Source organism: Convolutriloba macropyga, chromosome 6, assembly GCF_964194025.1.
Source record: "Convolutriloba macropyga chromosome 6, txConMacr16.3, whole genome shotgun sequence".
Classification (NCBI taxonomy): Eukaryota; Metazoa; Xenacoelomorpha; order Acoela; family Convolutidae; genus Convolutriloba; species Convolutriloba macropyga.
This window is the reverse complement of record NC_134473.1, coordinates 63,729,698-63,743,507: the sequence shown is the minus strand read 5'-3', so window position 1 is coordinate 63,743,507 and position 13,810 is coordinate 63,729,698. Positions and strand designations below refer to the sequence as shown.

The following is a 13,810-nucleotide window of genomic DNA, read 5'->3' as shown; positions in this document are numbered from 1 at the left end:
TGATCTCTTCTGCTCTCATTCCGAAGTAATGATTGTTGCTAATATGACACATTCAGAAGTGCATATGATTATGAAGCGGAAGGCTAATGGTTCGAATCCCGGTTGGGTCAAATGTTTTTCCAACCGCCTGTCGTTCGAGAGCAATTCTTCCAAATTTAGTCAATTTATGTTTAGGACAAATTGATAAATAAAGATTTATGTCTTGTGGAATGTTAAAATAAAGATTTATGTCTTGTGGAATGATAAATAAAGATTTATGTCTTGTGGAACGTGCGGGAGGGGAGACTAGATTCTTAACAAATTTAGGAGCTTTTCTGTTTTGGCCCTCTATAAAATTGCGAGCAACAAAGATCCCTTGGGAGCCGACAACTTCGCTGAAAAAATGAAACGATGTATGGAGTCAATAGAAGGAAAACAAGATAAGATCAGTTCTCAGTGTCGTCGATGAAATCACGGAAAAGACGACTGCCATTGTATCAAAAATGAAAAAGCTCCCGGTTGCAGAAGAAATCCCACGCTTGAAACAAAAAGATGTTGTCAAAAAACAAGGCAAAGAGCACCAGCTCCCAATGACAACGATCTTGCGCTGACAAAACTCAAGTTACTCACGTTCAGCGTCAGAAGCCTAGTTGACCTCAACAGAGCAAACAGCGTAGCAAGAACGACTATGAAATTCTCTGTCTCACAGAGACTTGGTTGATCCCAGATATACCCGATGATTCCCCCCGTTTTATCATCTACATGAAAGACAGCCGCAGTGACAACAACTACAGAAAACATGGTGAATTCTCATTAGCAGTAAAAAATCATGTAAACAGCAGTCTTCCTAAGTTGAATTCAGACGCAAAAAGTATCACTGCTAAGCTCAAAACAGCAACTGGGTTTGTCTTGAACAGCTGCATCTACAATCCCCCTGAAAACAGTTTCTACAAGTTACCGCTAAGCTCCCTCAAAAAAATTTTTTAATAAAATCATCAACGAGACAAATGGAACTGCTTCAGTAATTACCGGGGACATCAATTTTCAGCATAAAATTGGGAATGTTTGACATCAAAATACACTTACGAAACAGCCATACTTGACCTCTTAGAACATGCCAATTTCTAACAAAACCTCTCCTTCTAGTAGTGTTGATGTTCTACTAACCCAAGATAGGGAACGGATAGAACACTCGGCTATCGTCGAAACTGGAAGAATTCTACTGCCTTTCTGATCATCATCTCTTCAAGACAATAATCCTGCATAAACGTGTGACTAATGATAAAAACTTTTTTGCATTCAACAAAGCAGACTGGAACTCCATCAACACACTTGTTGCCGAAAACGATTCCAACTCTACTACTATAGATATGTTGATGAGCTTGTGCGCCTGTGGTAAGTCTGGATACGCAAGATAATGAACAAATGGGTTCCTCGCATAACTAAGCATAGCTCAAGTCTTCTTCCATGGATATCGGCAAGCACATTTCATCTCATGAAAATTTAAGCGACAATGAAGAGAAAAAAGGAAGACAAACCAAATCTTCGTCCAACGGAAAGAAACTGCACTGAAGAATGAGATTGAAGACGACCAAGCCAATTTTGACAAAAAATCTTCCGCAGCAGCCGAATGTCAGATCTCCAGAAATATCTCAAGTCACTACACAAACGCAGAGTACTCCCTCAAAAATGTATCTCGCAATCAATGATGACAATCAAAATTTCCCGCACATCTGACGATCTATGAAATAGTAAACTTTTCAATACTTTTTTTTCATCGTGGAAACTCTGTGGACAAAAATTACAAGAAGAACGAAAATAATTTGATCAAACTCTCAGAGGATGAAATCAAGGAAACCCTTTCAAGTCTGGATGGAAACAAAGCAAGTGGACCAAATAACATTTGTAACACCGTCCTGGAAAACATCTCGAACCTCTTTAAATTGCATCTCCTTTTCTTTCAAACCTGCATTAACAAAGGTTCGTTCCCATTCCAGTAGAAAGTAAGCAAAGTGACACCCATCTATAAGGAGATTGACAAGCCCATTAGCCAGCTCACAAACGTGTCCAAAACTTTTGAAAGAGTCATCTTCATGCATTTGTATCCAGTCATTGAAACACAGGTTGATAAGAGACAATTTGATTTGCAGCACAAACACTCGGCATTTCTGCAGCTCATTTGTACCTAAGATAAGAGAATGAACTCTACGACGCAGCAAATAAAGGACACATACATGCCCTCTACGTGAACTTCTAAAAAGCTTTCGATAAAGTTTCCCACGTAAATCTACTCGAAAAGCTACAAGATTTCAGCACTGATAGAAAAGTTCTCAGTCTCTTAAGCAGCTACCTTAGAGAGCGTACAAAATGTGTCAAAATAAACAATGCCAGGTAAAGTCTTACGAATGTGACCGGTGGTGTTCCCCAAGCGTCAATTCTAGGGCATCTCTTCTCCCTTTCCAACACCAGCGACCTTCTCAGAGCCGTTGACAATTATTCATTGTATGGCTATGCTGATGACTTCAAAGTCACCATGGAGAGGAAAACTGACGCAATTCGGCTTGTTGGAAAGATTCGAACCTTGAGTGATGATAACCACCTGTCCCTTAGAGTCGAGAAAAGCAAATTACTTTTCTGAAAGGAAGCGCCTCGTGCGAATCCGGCGATTCACTAGAAGTGGTGTGGCTACAAAAGGAGCTTGGAGTAATCATATCTAGAAAACTCTCTGGAGTTATAATTGCTCTCGAGGAACAACCAAGGCTTGGCGATCCTTCTGGTTATTGAGAAAAAACTTTACTCACAAAGCGAATCCAGCCACAAAACAATGCGTACGTTGGTTACGTAGTGCCTGTTCTGACCTTCGCTTTCCAAATCTGGTTCGCATCAAAAAATGACATGAAGTCGCTTGAAAGAGTGCAACGCGAAGCCACTGCATAGATATGATGAAAGGATGCTGATTACAAACAGCGACTACTAAATCTGAACATATTGCCTGTATCGTTGTATCTCGAACTACGCGATATTCTTTTCTTCAACGCAATATGTCAAGACAGGTATGTTCCAGATGCGAACGACAAACCTAAACCCAGATAAACAGAAACGCGGCAAAACGAAAACTTCAAAGTTCCTTCTAACTGGCTGAAGAAGACCGTACCGTTTTTGGACACGGACTGCGCGACTATGAACACCCCTGAAAATGAATAAACGAAATCAAGACTGAGAAAGATGTATCCTTGAATCTTCGATAGGAGCTACAAGGAGATGGAACCCTGCACCTGGCGAATTCTGTCTCTGTAACCCTGCCAAGAAATTTGTGTCAGCTAAAAACTGATGGGTTATTTCACCCCTGGTCTTTCTCTGAAGTCTATCTACTACTACTACTACTACTACCAGCTTAATGAGCAATCTTTTATGACCCCCAGGCGCACGTGCTATTTTCTTACACAGTAACGTGCTATATAACAACGTATAATTTGTAACTGGGGGTCATAAAAAACACCGGGGGGGGGGGGGGGGGTTGGAAACAGAATAGATCCTAAATTAGTTTATATAAGTTTGATTTTTCAGTTTTTATTCAGAATCATGGCAACGCGTGATGAAAGTTTGACTGAGTTATGCAAATGGCTGGCTGTTGAACCATCGCTGCTTCCGGATACCCTATGGCTGAGTGGCCGACAGTCGTCTGGTAAAACGTATTTGATCCGAAAAATGGAAAGCAGCTTTGAAAAAGGGAATTTCATTGTTATTTTCAAAGACTGTACAACGTTTTCGTCCTTTAAAGATCTGGTTCAAGATATGTACTGCGAGATAACTGATAATGAAACAACGAAACTGTCACTGGCTGAAATATTTGACCTTCTGAAGGAACGAAAGAAATTTCTTCTCATATTGGATCACTGCGATAACTTGCTAGGTTCTCTCTCGGGTTTGATTCAATGTTTTTTTTACCTATATGCGTACATCAGTTTTAAAATATATGGAAAAATAAAAAGATTTTGTCTTCGAAAAATTTTGATTGATTGTTAGCTAGTCTTTTGGTGATTAGTTAGTTAGATTGGTAGCTAGTATTTTGGCGTGTGGATTGGGTATTTAGATTGGCAGCTAGTAGTTTGCATTCCTAATCTTTTTTCAGATTTGCATTTCTTGTTAGAATGGGAAAATAGAGTTAGGCTAGCTCGTTAATAAAAGTAAAAGTTCAAATAAAACACTTACACGGGGGTAAAATTCTTTTTGAAAGCAGTTCATTTTTAAATTTGTCTTACACTGACTCCGATTCAATACACAAATCTTAAACAACTTTTTCTGTATTGCACTTATTCAACTGAATTTTAAGGTATGATTTGAGCTGGTCGCCATTAAACTCCCCTCATTAAATTCCGCCCATTGTCTAGAGCAGGAAACTTTAACTTGGTGCAGTAACACCCATAATGAATATTTTTCGTTACTTTGACAGTATACAGTTGTCTCACGAACGGACTGATCTGACGGACTTCATGGAGGCCAAGCTATACTGAAAAGAAAAACTTGCATCCAAATAAACGACATTGTTGTTTAAAACTTTGACTTTTGTTCCTCAGCAGTCCTAAGAATCGGTAAAATGCACTTTCTTTCCATCCTTCTCTTTTTGCCACCCTACTCAGTAAGTTTCGGTTGAACCAAAATTGATTGAAAAATATCTGAACAGCTGGTTTTCTCTCTCAAACTTGTTTAAACTCCTAGCATGCAGAACCTCTACGTCCCAGGAGACTTTAACTTACCTAATGTCAACTATGCTATAATGAACAGTCCTAGTGCGTATGAAGCAAGTACCCGTGACGGTTTGAACTAATTTTACTTTTTTCCACTTATCTCACAGCCTACTCATAGAGCAGGAAATGTTTAATTGCTCTTGAACGAAGCGGTCTTTTGTTATACAAATTTTTCGCTTGACCTTTTTGCAGCACTTGTCTTCTAGAACATTCTGTGACTTCTCAAGCGACTTTTTCCCGCTTTCGTTCTTCATTTGTGAGTGATCTCTTCTGCTCTCATTCCGAAGTAATGATTGTTGCTAATATGACACATTCAGAAGTGCATATGATTATGAAGCGGAAGGCTAATGGTTCGAATCCCGGTTGGGTCAAATGTTTTTCCAACCGCCTGTCGTTCGAGAGCAATTCTTCCAAATTTAGTCAATTTATGTTTAGGACAAATTGATAAATAAAGATTTATGTCTTGTGGAATGTTAAAAATTTGTCTTAAAGTGACCACTATTACATTTTTTGACCAAAAAAAACAAAAGCTGCCCAAAAAACATCACCTTTCTCAGATTCTTTCAAAAAAACTCAAGCAGTGATCTTTCAAAGTTTGTCGACGCTTTTTGCCGAAATTGCTTAGACCGTTACCCTGAGGATGTAGTTGAAAATTTTTACAGTTTGCTTTTGAAAAACTTACGTTTGCTCAAAAAGAAAACCAAGAAAAGGATGTCACGCTCGTTCACCTCTACCTCTGTTAAAACCCACCATATGAACATGAATACAGTCAAACGGAAGTCTGTATCAGGTCCGAGAAAAATAATAGAAGCGCATTAGATTGGCTCTAGAGCAGCTCATTAACTACAATTCAAAATGACTGTTTCCAATTTTTTCTCTCATTAGGCGACACCAGTTTTCTAAACAGTTTCAAAATAAAGAATCAGATTGTGAGACCTCAGTATTGTGGCAATTAGTTTCAATTTGTTTTTTTTTTGCAAGAACTTTAACAAAACTATCAATAGATCGACGTATCAGAAGTGTCCCGCCTACAATTTTCTTATCTGATGTTTTTAACACTTTCTACTGCTAAAATTAAAAGCTTTTTTGCGCTGACAATTACTCATCCTACGCAGCAAATGCTTCTTTCCCAGTCAAAATCCTTAAACTGCCCTGATCTCCGTAGGAACTTTCTGATCAATACTTGTAATCGAAGTAATGTAAATCCTTCCAAATTATGCAATCAACTGAAGAAAGCTATCAATAAACCGACGTTATCAGAAGTCACGCCTACAATTTTCTTGTAATGTTTTCAACTCTTTTCACTACTAAAATGAAAAGCCTACGACGCAAATGATTCTTTACCAGTCAAAATCCTAAAACTGGTCCAATTTCTTTAGCAACTTTCTGATTAACACATTTATTTGAAGTGTTTCCCAATTTGTGGAAAACAGCTGATGAGACCTCTTCACAAAGGTAGATCTAAACCAATTAGACTTCTTCCTATAGTTTTAATTTTTTTACTTCATTTCATTGTGATGGTGTAGAGATTGGTACACAAATCGGAACAATCTTTCCAGAGCCCGGGTCGCCACGTGGAGACCCCTATTGTTCAGCTCTGCTATTCTGCAGCTAAATACACGTTCCCTGTCTGGTCGCGCTCCAGTCACTGTAACAAAGTGAATACAGTCCTGAATGAAACTTGCCGGAGGATCACAGGTTGCACTAAGATCACGAAGATGAGCGAACTCCTCGCACTGGCCGGAATAAGCCCACCGGAGATAAGGAGGGAAGCAGCTACTCGAAGAAAAAATGGAATTAGGAGACCGACAAAAGACACCCGATGTACGGCCATAAACAGACACCGAGGCGGCTAAGAATCCCGACAGAGCTTCCTAAGCAGAGCTCGAGCATGTGAAAATAGCCATAACTTCAGAACAAAAAATGGAACCTCTTGAACGGACTGAGAAGAGAAAACCTAACACCGTTAGAGGAAAGCATACCACCAGGAGGGCAGCTCTCATGGAAAAGACTGAACAGGCTCAAAGCAGAAGCAGGGAGATGCCGAGAGACCCTGCACAAATGGGGAGAAGTGGATAGCCCCTGTGCGAATGTGGACCCCTGAAAGCATAACACACCTGACCCAGTTCCCGCTGAGAACAGCAGTGACAACATTCGACCTCTGGTGAGCAAATGAAAAAGCAATTGCAGCTGGCCCAGGAAATCAACTTCATTTAGATTGTGGACACTAAGAAGACTTATTTTTGAGTGAATTATCTTCAACATTGTTTACCCCAAGATTAGAAACAAATTTCATTCCAATAAGTTTGGCTTTCAGTCACATAAAAGAGCAATTGTTCAGTTTGTTGCATTATTTGAAATTCTTTTCAATAATGTAGCCAAAGCAAAGATTCTCTACTGCATCAACTTTGGTTACGTAAAATCCTGTCAGGTTGCTTTACCATTTTGACATTTTTAATTCTTACCTAGGCAACTGTCACCAACTGGTTACCTTTAAGTCACTTATCTGCATTTTTTACCGGTTCAACGTGGCTTACCCCAGGGTTCTGTATTCGCCCCTTAATATTCGCCATTTTTAATGATCTACACTGTTTTTGTCGATGCAATTCCATGGGTTGTTGCGGATGATTTGATACTAGTATTCAAATCCTTAAACTTCGAAAAGGACTTGAGCATATAAGCTCTGTAGAACTTACAAAATGTCATAATATCAAACGTTGCTAAAACGAAATGTCTGGTTCAAAGGAAATTTGTGCATTAAAGGAAATTTGTGCATGACTTGGACCTCCTGTTTTGCATTCTTATCAACAGTCTCCGGACAGAATTAAATTTCAGTGACACAAATTTCTTTGTCGATTTTGTGAAAGCACAAATTATTGCCCAAATATTCAACTTGCAATTGACAAAAGTAACGCTGTTTTGACGTTGAATTTTGGAGGAACGAATGACTAGTAGAGAACCTGAAGACATTACTATATAGGTAAATACTATAGATTTTTACAGTAGCATGGTCATACAGTACATCGACGTAAACCATCATAGTACTATGTTCTTGTTAATAGCCGCACAGTGATTGCTGGGGCTATTATTGACCTTCTCTTGGTTTTTTTACGACCCGAAGAGGAGTATTGGTTTTCTTGAGGTTTCTTGTTACCGAAAGTACTGTTCGTTCAGATGGCGTTGTGACCTAAAAGAGAAAGTTAGTAAAGTTGCCGTGTAAACTATTTTTTTCTGAGCCGGAGTTTGATATGCGCTGCGTTAAGTGAATGAGTTTCACTTTGAAAAGTTTTTTTGACAGAATGGCGCATATAGATAACCGTTTTTAGCCATTTTTCGTTTGTAATTTGTTTTTTGTGAAATTAATTTTTATTCGATGTATTACCATGCTCTCGAATAATTTCATGGTTATGTTCTTTTTTTTTCGTGGTTGATAATTGTTCGTTTGCAATAATGGCAGTCAATTTGAATGTGTGTGAGTTCCATTTTGAACAGTTCCAATGCGTTGTTTTCGTTTCTAATTCCTTGTGGAAATCATTGCCGTCAATGATCAAAGTCAATCTATTTTTCTTGACGTACCGCAATTAAAATCACTAATTTTATGGGTTAAGTTTTTTGTCAAAATGTTGCTCAAAATGATGCCTCAAATTTATTTTGATCAAATGCTGTTCAATTAATACATTTTGGTAATTTTGCGTCTGTTTAAACCAAGTGATTTCTTAATATTTTTTTATTGTTGACGGGTATCTAAATATTCAGATTTTATTAGTTATGGGATGGATACTTAGGGTATTTAGGGTATTTTGGCATTGAGTAAAATTGCATGTGGTAAAATCGCAAGTTGGGTATGATGGCATTGGGTAAATTGTCCCGACACTAAAATAATCAATGTTTTTGCCACTAGGTTGTCCTTTTTGCCATAAATGGTCCGCATACGCATAGAACGATCGCTAGAAAAAGGACGCAATTTTTTATACTTGTGTATTTTGAGTAAACTTACTCTGAACAAGTGATCGTGGAACAATTTGCTTATTGAACATGAGAGAAACCTTAATAAATTGCAGATGAAAAGTCGTCACAGCTTCTCTCACTACCGGAGCTAACTAATCAGAAGGTATCAATCGTTATTGTGAGTCGATGTCAGCCCGACTATTTCCTTCAACCCTCCCAGACGCTTCCCGTTCATATTCATTTAGACATGTACACACAGGACGAATGTGTGGAAATAATATCGAGAGACCTTATCCACAACGATGTTGACAGCACTGTGTTAAGCTTTTACATTAAATCAATGGTTGGGCTCGTATATTTGTACAATCCTGATCTTTTCCTGATGCGAAAGTTGATTCATAAGCATTTGAGTACGTTTCTCCGACCACTCAATGACGGTTTATGCGGAATTCGGGACCTAAGACGACTTTGGACTCTTTTTGAACCGGTTGTGATAACGAAAGCCGGTTCTGATTCAACTGGAGGATCCACATTGGCTTGTCTGGATCCGTACCCGCGTGACCGAGTGGCAGAGGACACTCTTCCATACGACAGTAATTTCATCATTGTGGCTGCTTACTTGGCCAGCTACAATCCGCCTACCAGTGACACAAGGTAACATTGCCAAAACAGTCTTAATGTAGAAGGTCAAAACAGGAAACTTTTTCAAGTCCCTTTGACATTTTTCGCTAACTATATCAATATATAAAATCTATATCAGTACCTTAAAGTATATGCTAGGTGACTCTGCTTTAAGTCACCGATAATGTCTGACGTTTGTTTAGCACCGCGTAGCGCCTCGAGAATTGCAGCCCAGAAGTTGGAAGTGCTTCTGCAGAGATCTAACCTTGCTCGAAACAAATTTACAAGTTTGAAATTGCCGAATGTTCGTGCAAGTCAAAATCTGGTATTGTGACTTTTTTTACGACTAGAAAGGTTGGTTTATACGACTCAAAGAGTTGGTCTTTACGACTCAAAGAGGCGTCTTTATTTTCTCGATTTTTTTTAGCTGGAGAAAGTTTATTAGTCGATCTTTGAATTACCTGTTTTGGATCCACTACAATTTGTAGAAAAATAATAGCCGCGTCAGCTTCTCAGCCGGATATTATAGCGCTCCTATTTTTTAAATTTTAATTCGAAGAATTTGGATTGTATTGGGGCGCTCTCTTTTTTTAAGACCTCTTCACTCATTTTTATGATTTTTGAAGTCAAATTGGAGAAGTGATTTTGGTCACGCCGATACAGGAAGTGGAGCGAAAAAGCGTGTTTTGCGGCGTAAAATTTTTTCGGTCTAATTTGAAGTAGAGTGAGAAAACGATGTTTGAACAAGAGTTCGCTTTCTCGCTAGTGAGGTTTTGTTCACATGCGGCAATTTCACTCTGATTTTTACTGTTTGTTCGATTTTTTGGATAGTATTTTTTTCTAAATGTTTTTCTAATCCATTTATAGTTCAGTCTAGGCCTAGTTTTTTGTTTGAACCAAATTTCCATTTCTCGCTAGTGGATTTTTGTAAACACGCGGCATTTTGACATTGATTTTCTGTTTTTTTAAATTTTTTATAGCTGCACAGCGATAGCCTTCTCTTGTTTTTTAACTATTATTGACCTTCTCTTGTTTTTTTTATTTTGTCAAGATTTTTTTCACGATCATATGAGGTCACAATCACTTCAAATTTGCTTTTTCATTCGTTCATGCAATTTCAACTGAATTGCGTGCGTGACGTAATTTTTCATTCTTAGTGGAGCGAGTTTTTTTGTTCATTTGCATGATCAAATTTTTGGTCACAAGTGACTTGCCTTACTCTCAAAAATGACTTCCTCTCTCTGAAAATGACTGTTTTAAATCTAATTAAAAGAGATAAGGTCAAGTGAGTGTATGTCACTCTAATTGAAGGTTATTTAAGAGCAGCTAATAGAAGCAGCAAGTTAGTTACCTTTTTTCCACTCAAGTCTGATGACTCGAAGATTTAAAAATTTAAGACACATGGTAATCGTTTCAGCGGCAATTACGGATTTGTCTGTGAAGTTCCGGGGCTTCGAATCGCTTCCGGATTTTTTTCCCGGCTATGTTTATTTCGTCAAGATTTATGTTACGAACACCGTATGACGTCACGACAAATCTGCTTTTTGTTTATTCGTTCGTGCAATTTCAACTGAATTGCGTGCGTGACGTCGTTTTTGACTCTTATTGGAGTGAATTTTTTGTTCATTAGCGTGATTACAGTTTTAGTCACACGTAACTTTTCCTTCAAAAATGACTTCCTCTCTTTGGAATTGATTTTTGTTTACTTTAATAAGGTCAGGCGAATGTATGTCAATCTAATTGAAGGTTACTTAAGAGCAGCTATAAGAAGCAGCAACGAGTTATACAGTTTTATAATCAAACATAACCCCTCAGCATTTAATGAAAAAGTTTTCGTCTTTTACTATCTTTTTGGGATTGCAGATCTACGAAGCTATTGCGGCTCTTTCTGGCAATCTCCAGCTATGTTTTCGGTCTGTTTTTTTTAGAGATGGTTTTCACAATTCAGTAATAGTCCGTTTAAGGTCTAGTTTTCTGATTAGTCAATGAATTTTCTTTGAATTGTACGTCAGGACTTGTCCTGCTATGTTTTTTTTACTTCGTCGAACAAAAAAATGTTTCGCTTTACCTCATTTTGCCGCTTTTTCAACATTTTGCGTGAAATCTTTTTTACTTCTCTAGGCTAGTTTCCCTCTTCTCTCATTCTGCTAAAAGTGATTTTGAGCATCAATTGCTCAGCAAAGCAATTCAAAATGAACAGAGTCAGTGTAAAAATTGAAGTCAGAAATAGAAACGGGATAAACCCATAAAGCCCAATTTTTGATGCCCGTTACTCAAACTTTGTTCTTAGTTACCATCCCTAATGCTTATTGGTTTTGATTCTAGCTCCTATGTCGTTCTCTTATGAAACCGAAGTATGTTCAGCTCCAAAATGACATCAAACTAGTTCGCACTTAAAATTGTTTGTACAATAATCATTTTTTGATTAGTTTTTTCTCTTCTTTCAATCCTTATCTTGGTTATGGGAATCAATAGTGGCTTTTTTCCGGCAATCTGCCCGGTATGTTTTCGGTTTGTTGTGGGAATGACGGCGTAGGACGTTATCGCAGCTATTGTCTGGAGATTGGCCGACTATGTTTTTATTTGAGATGTTAAGAGGATTATCGGTTGTAGAATTTTTTGCAGGAACGATTGACTCGTTTTCCGAATTTTAATTCATTTGTTGCAAAGTTTGAAAGAAATTTTTCAGGCTAGGAAAAATTGATGTGTTTTTTGAACAATTTTGGCGGACAAAAGAAACGGCAGTGATTTTGTTTCTACTGCTTGTTGACATGAGTAGTAATTTTTAGTGTGATACTTTGTGCAGATTCAATGGACCTAATGAAAAAATTCTCTCTGTGGAAGCTTTTGTTTTGTTAGTTGCTGTCAAAAGACGCTTTTTTTAATCAGGAGTTTGCTTGTGTCGGTCTTTTAAATTGTTTTTGCAACGTTTTGGGTTTTTTTATTACATTTTCAACCCACGTTCACGTACTCTTACGCAGCAACTCACCAACTAACCCCATTTTACCTACACCGAACTAATTCTTCCCCTGCATATTGTTTGAGATATTTGCCGAGAAAAAAATGCTAATGTTATCTGCCACAATAATTGGTTAAAATTTTGTTAGACGATAAAATTTATTGGATCACAGGGGTATGCTTTCACACGCTACTGAACTTTTGTGAAATTGTTTTTCTAAAAATTGAATCCCGATTGAATCCAAATTGAACGTTTGGTTTTAAAAAGTCAAAAATTTCGCTTAATAGCAGAATTACCTGAGATAATTGCTGTATGCAAACATAAGTGGGACGCACAATTATGTAACTCGATTAACCCATTTGGCCATGCCTCAGTGGCCTAGGAGACTTGATATGAATCTATTACAACCGAACCAAATATCACGTCCGTCCTCAATTCTGATTGGTTAATGTCTCCTTTAATGTTCCTTAGCTTCCTCCACATGTGGCGATGAGAACGTGCTAATCTTTGGTAACTTCTAAGAGAGGCACCGTGACGCAGTAAGGCTCGAGAAGGTGTTTGTTGATGACGACCACCTTTTGGTTCATTTCGGGATTTCCCTGGGCTATGTTTTGCCATTCAGAACTGAGAGAGAAGCATTAGTGGACGGTTGTTTTTTACGACTCAAAGAGGCGGATTTATTATTTTCGGGATTTTTATAGCTGGAGAAAATTTCATTAGTCGGTCGTCGAATTATCTGTTTTCGAACAGAAGTAATTGATTTAAAATGAATCAATATGTCAGCTTTAAAGTTTCATTGGGAATGAGTTCTTTTTAATGTGACAATAGCTTTTTAAAAGAATTTTTGGAGGGAGATTATGTGATCACTGTGGCATGCTTTCAGACGCTACAAAAAACTGTACAGCTAAAAACGTATAGCAGTTATTCTGCGGACTATCATGAATTATACAGAAAGTCAAAATGGTCCCTAATCTCTTTGTTTAGGTTCTTCGTGAAACAACGAATGAGTAAGAAGCCGACAAATGCCAAGGTCAATGTGAACAAACTGAACCACGTTATGGGACCAAAGGCATTTGTCCTTGAACGACTTCTTGCAATTTTCTACGCAATTCACGAAGAGCCCGAAAGATGCGTGCTTGCTAATTTATTTGCACAGATATCTTCTTTGGTCTCAAAAAATTATCTGGTGCGTCATGGCGCTGAAATGCTGGATCAGCCAAAATACATGTGCATTGCCAAGTATGAATTTGTAGCCAAGTGTGCGAAGCAAATACAGTTTGACTTCAATGAGCATTTGTATGACTTTGCAGTTGGGTCTTGTTCGAACGTTTAATTTTATCATCTATTTGTCGCATAATGTCGATATTGTTCTGTGGGTTTGATATTTGATAATTTGTTTCAGTCCTCTGTGATGAAGAGAAAGGGTTCGCTCAGTTTTTTTTTATGAAAATGGAATTTATTGTTTACTGAAGAATCTTTATATCCTTAGTGTCTGTGGCGTTTCCTAGTGTGTTGGTATGCTGCCAACTATTGCCAATTTTCTTTTGTTTCTGTG

General features: G+C 38.0%; 1 protein-coding gene across 1 annotated transcript; it reads left to right on the top strand.

Moving 5' to 3' along the window:
- Positions 1-3,550: 3,550 nt before the first annotated feature.
- On the top strand, positions 3,551-13,729 carry LOC142341129 (origin recognition complex subunit 5-like). The gene is made up of 3 exons (XM_075392020.1): positions 3,551-3,892; positions 8,789-9,329; positions 13,240-13,729. Exons 1-3 carry the CDS (start codon positions 3,562-3,564, stop codon positions 13,586-13,588), a joined length of 1,221 nt encoding a protein of 406 aa, XP_075248135.1. The 5' UTR covers positions 3,551-3,561; the 3' UTR covers positions 13,589-13,729.
- The last annotated feature ends 81 nt before the right edge of the window (positions 13,730-13,810 follow it).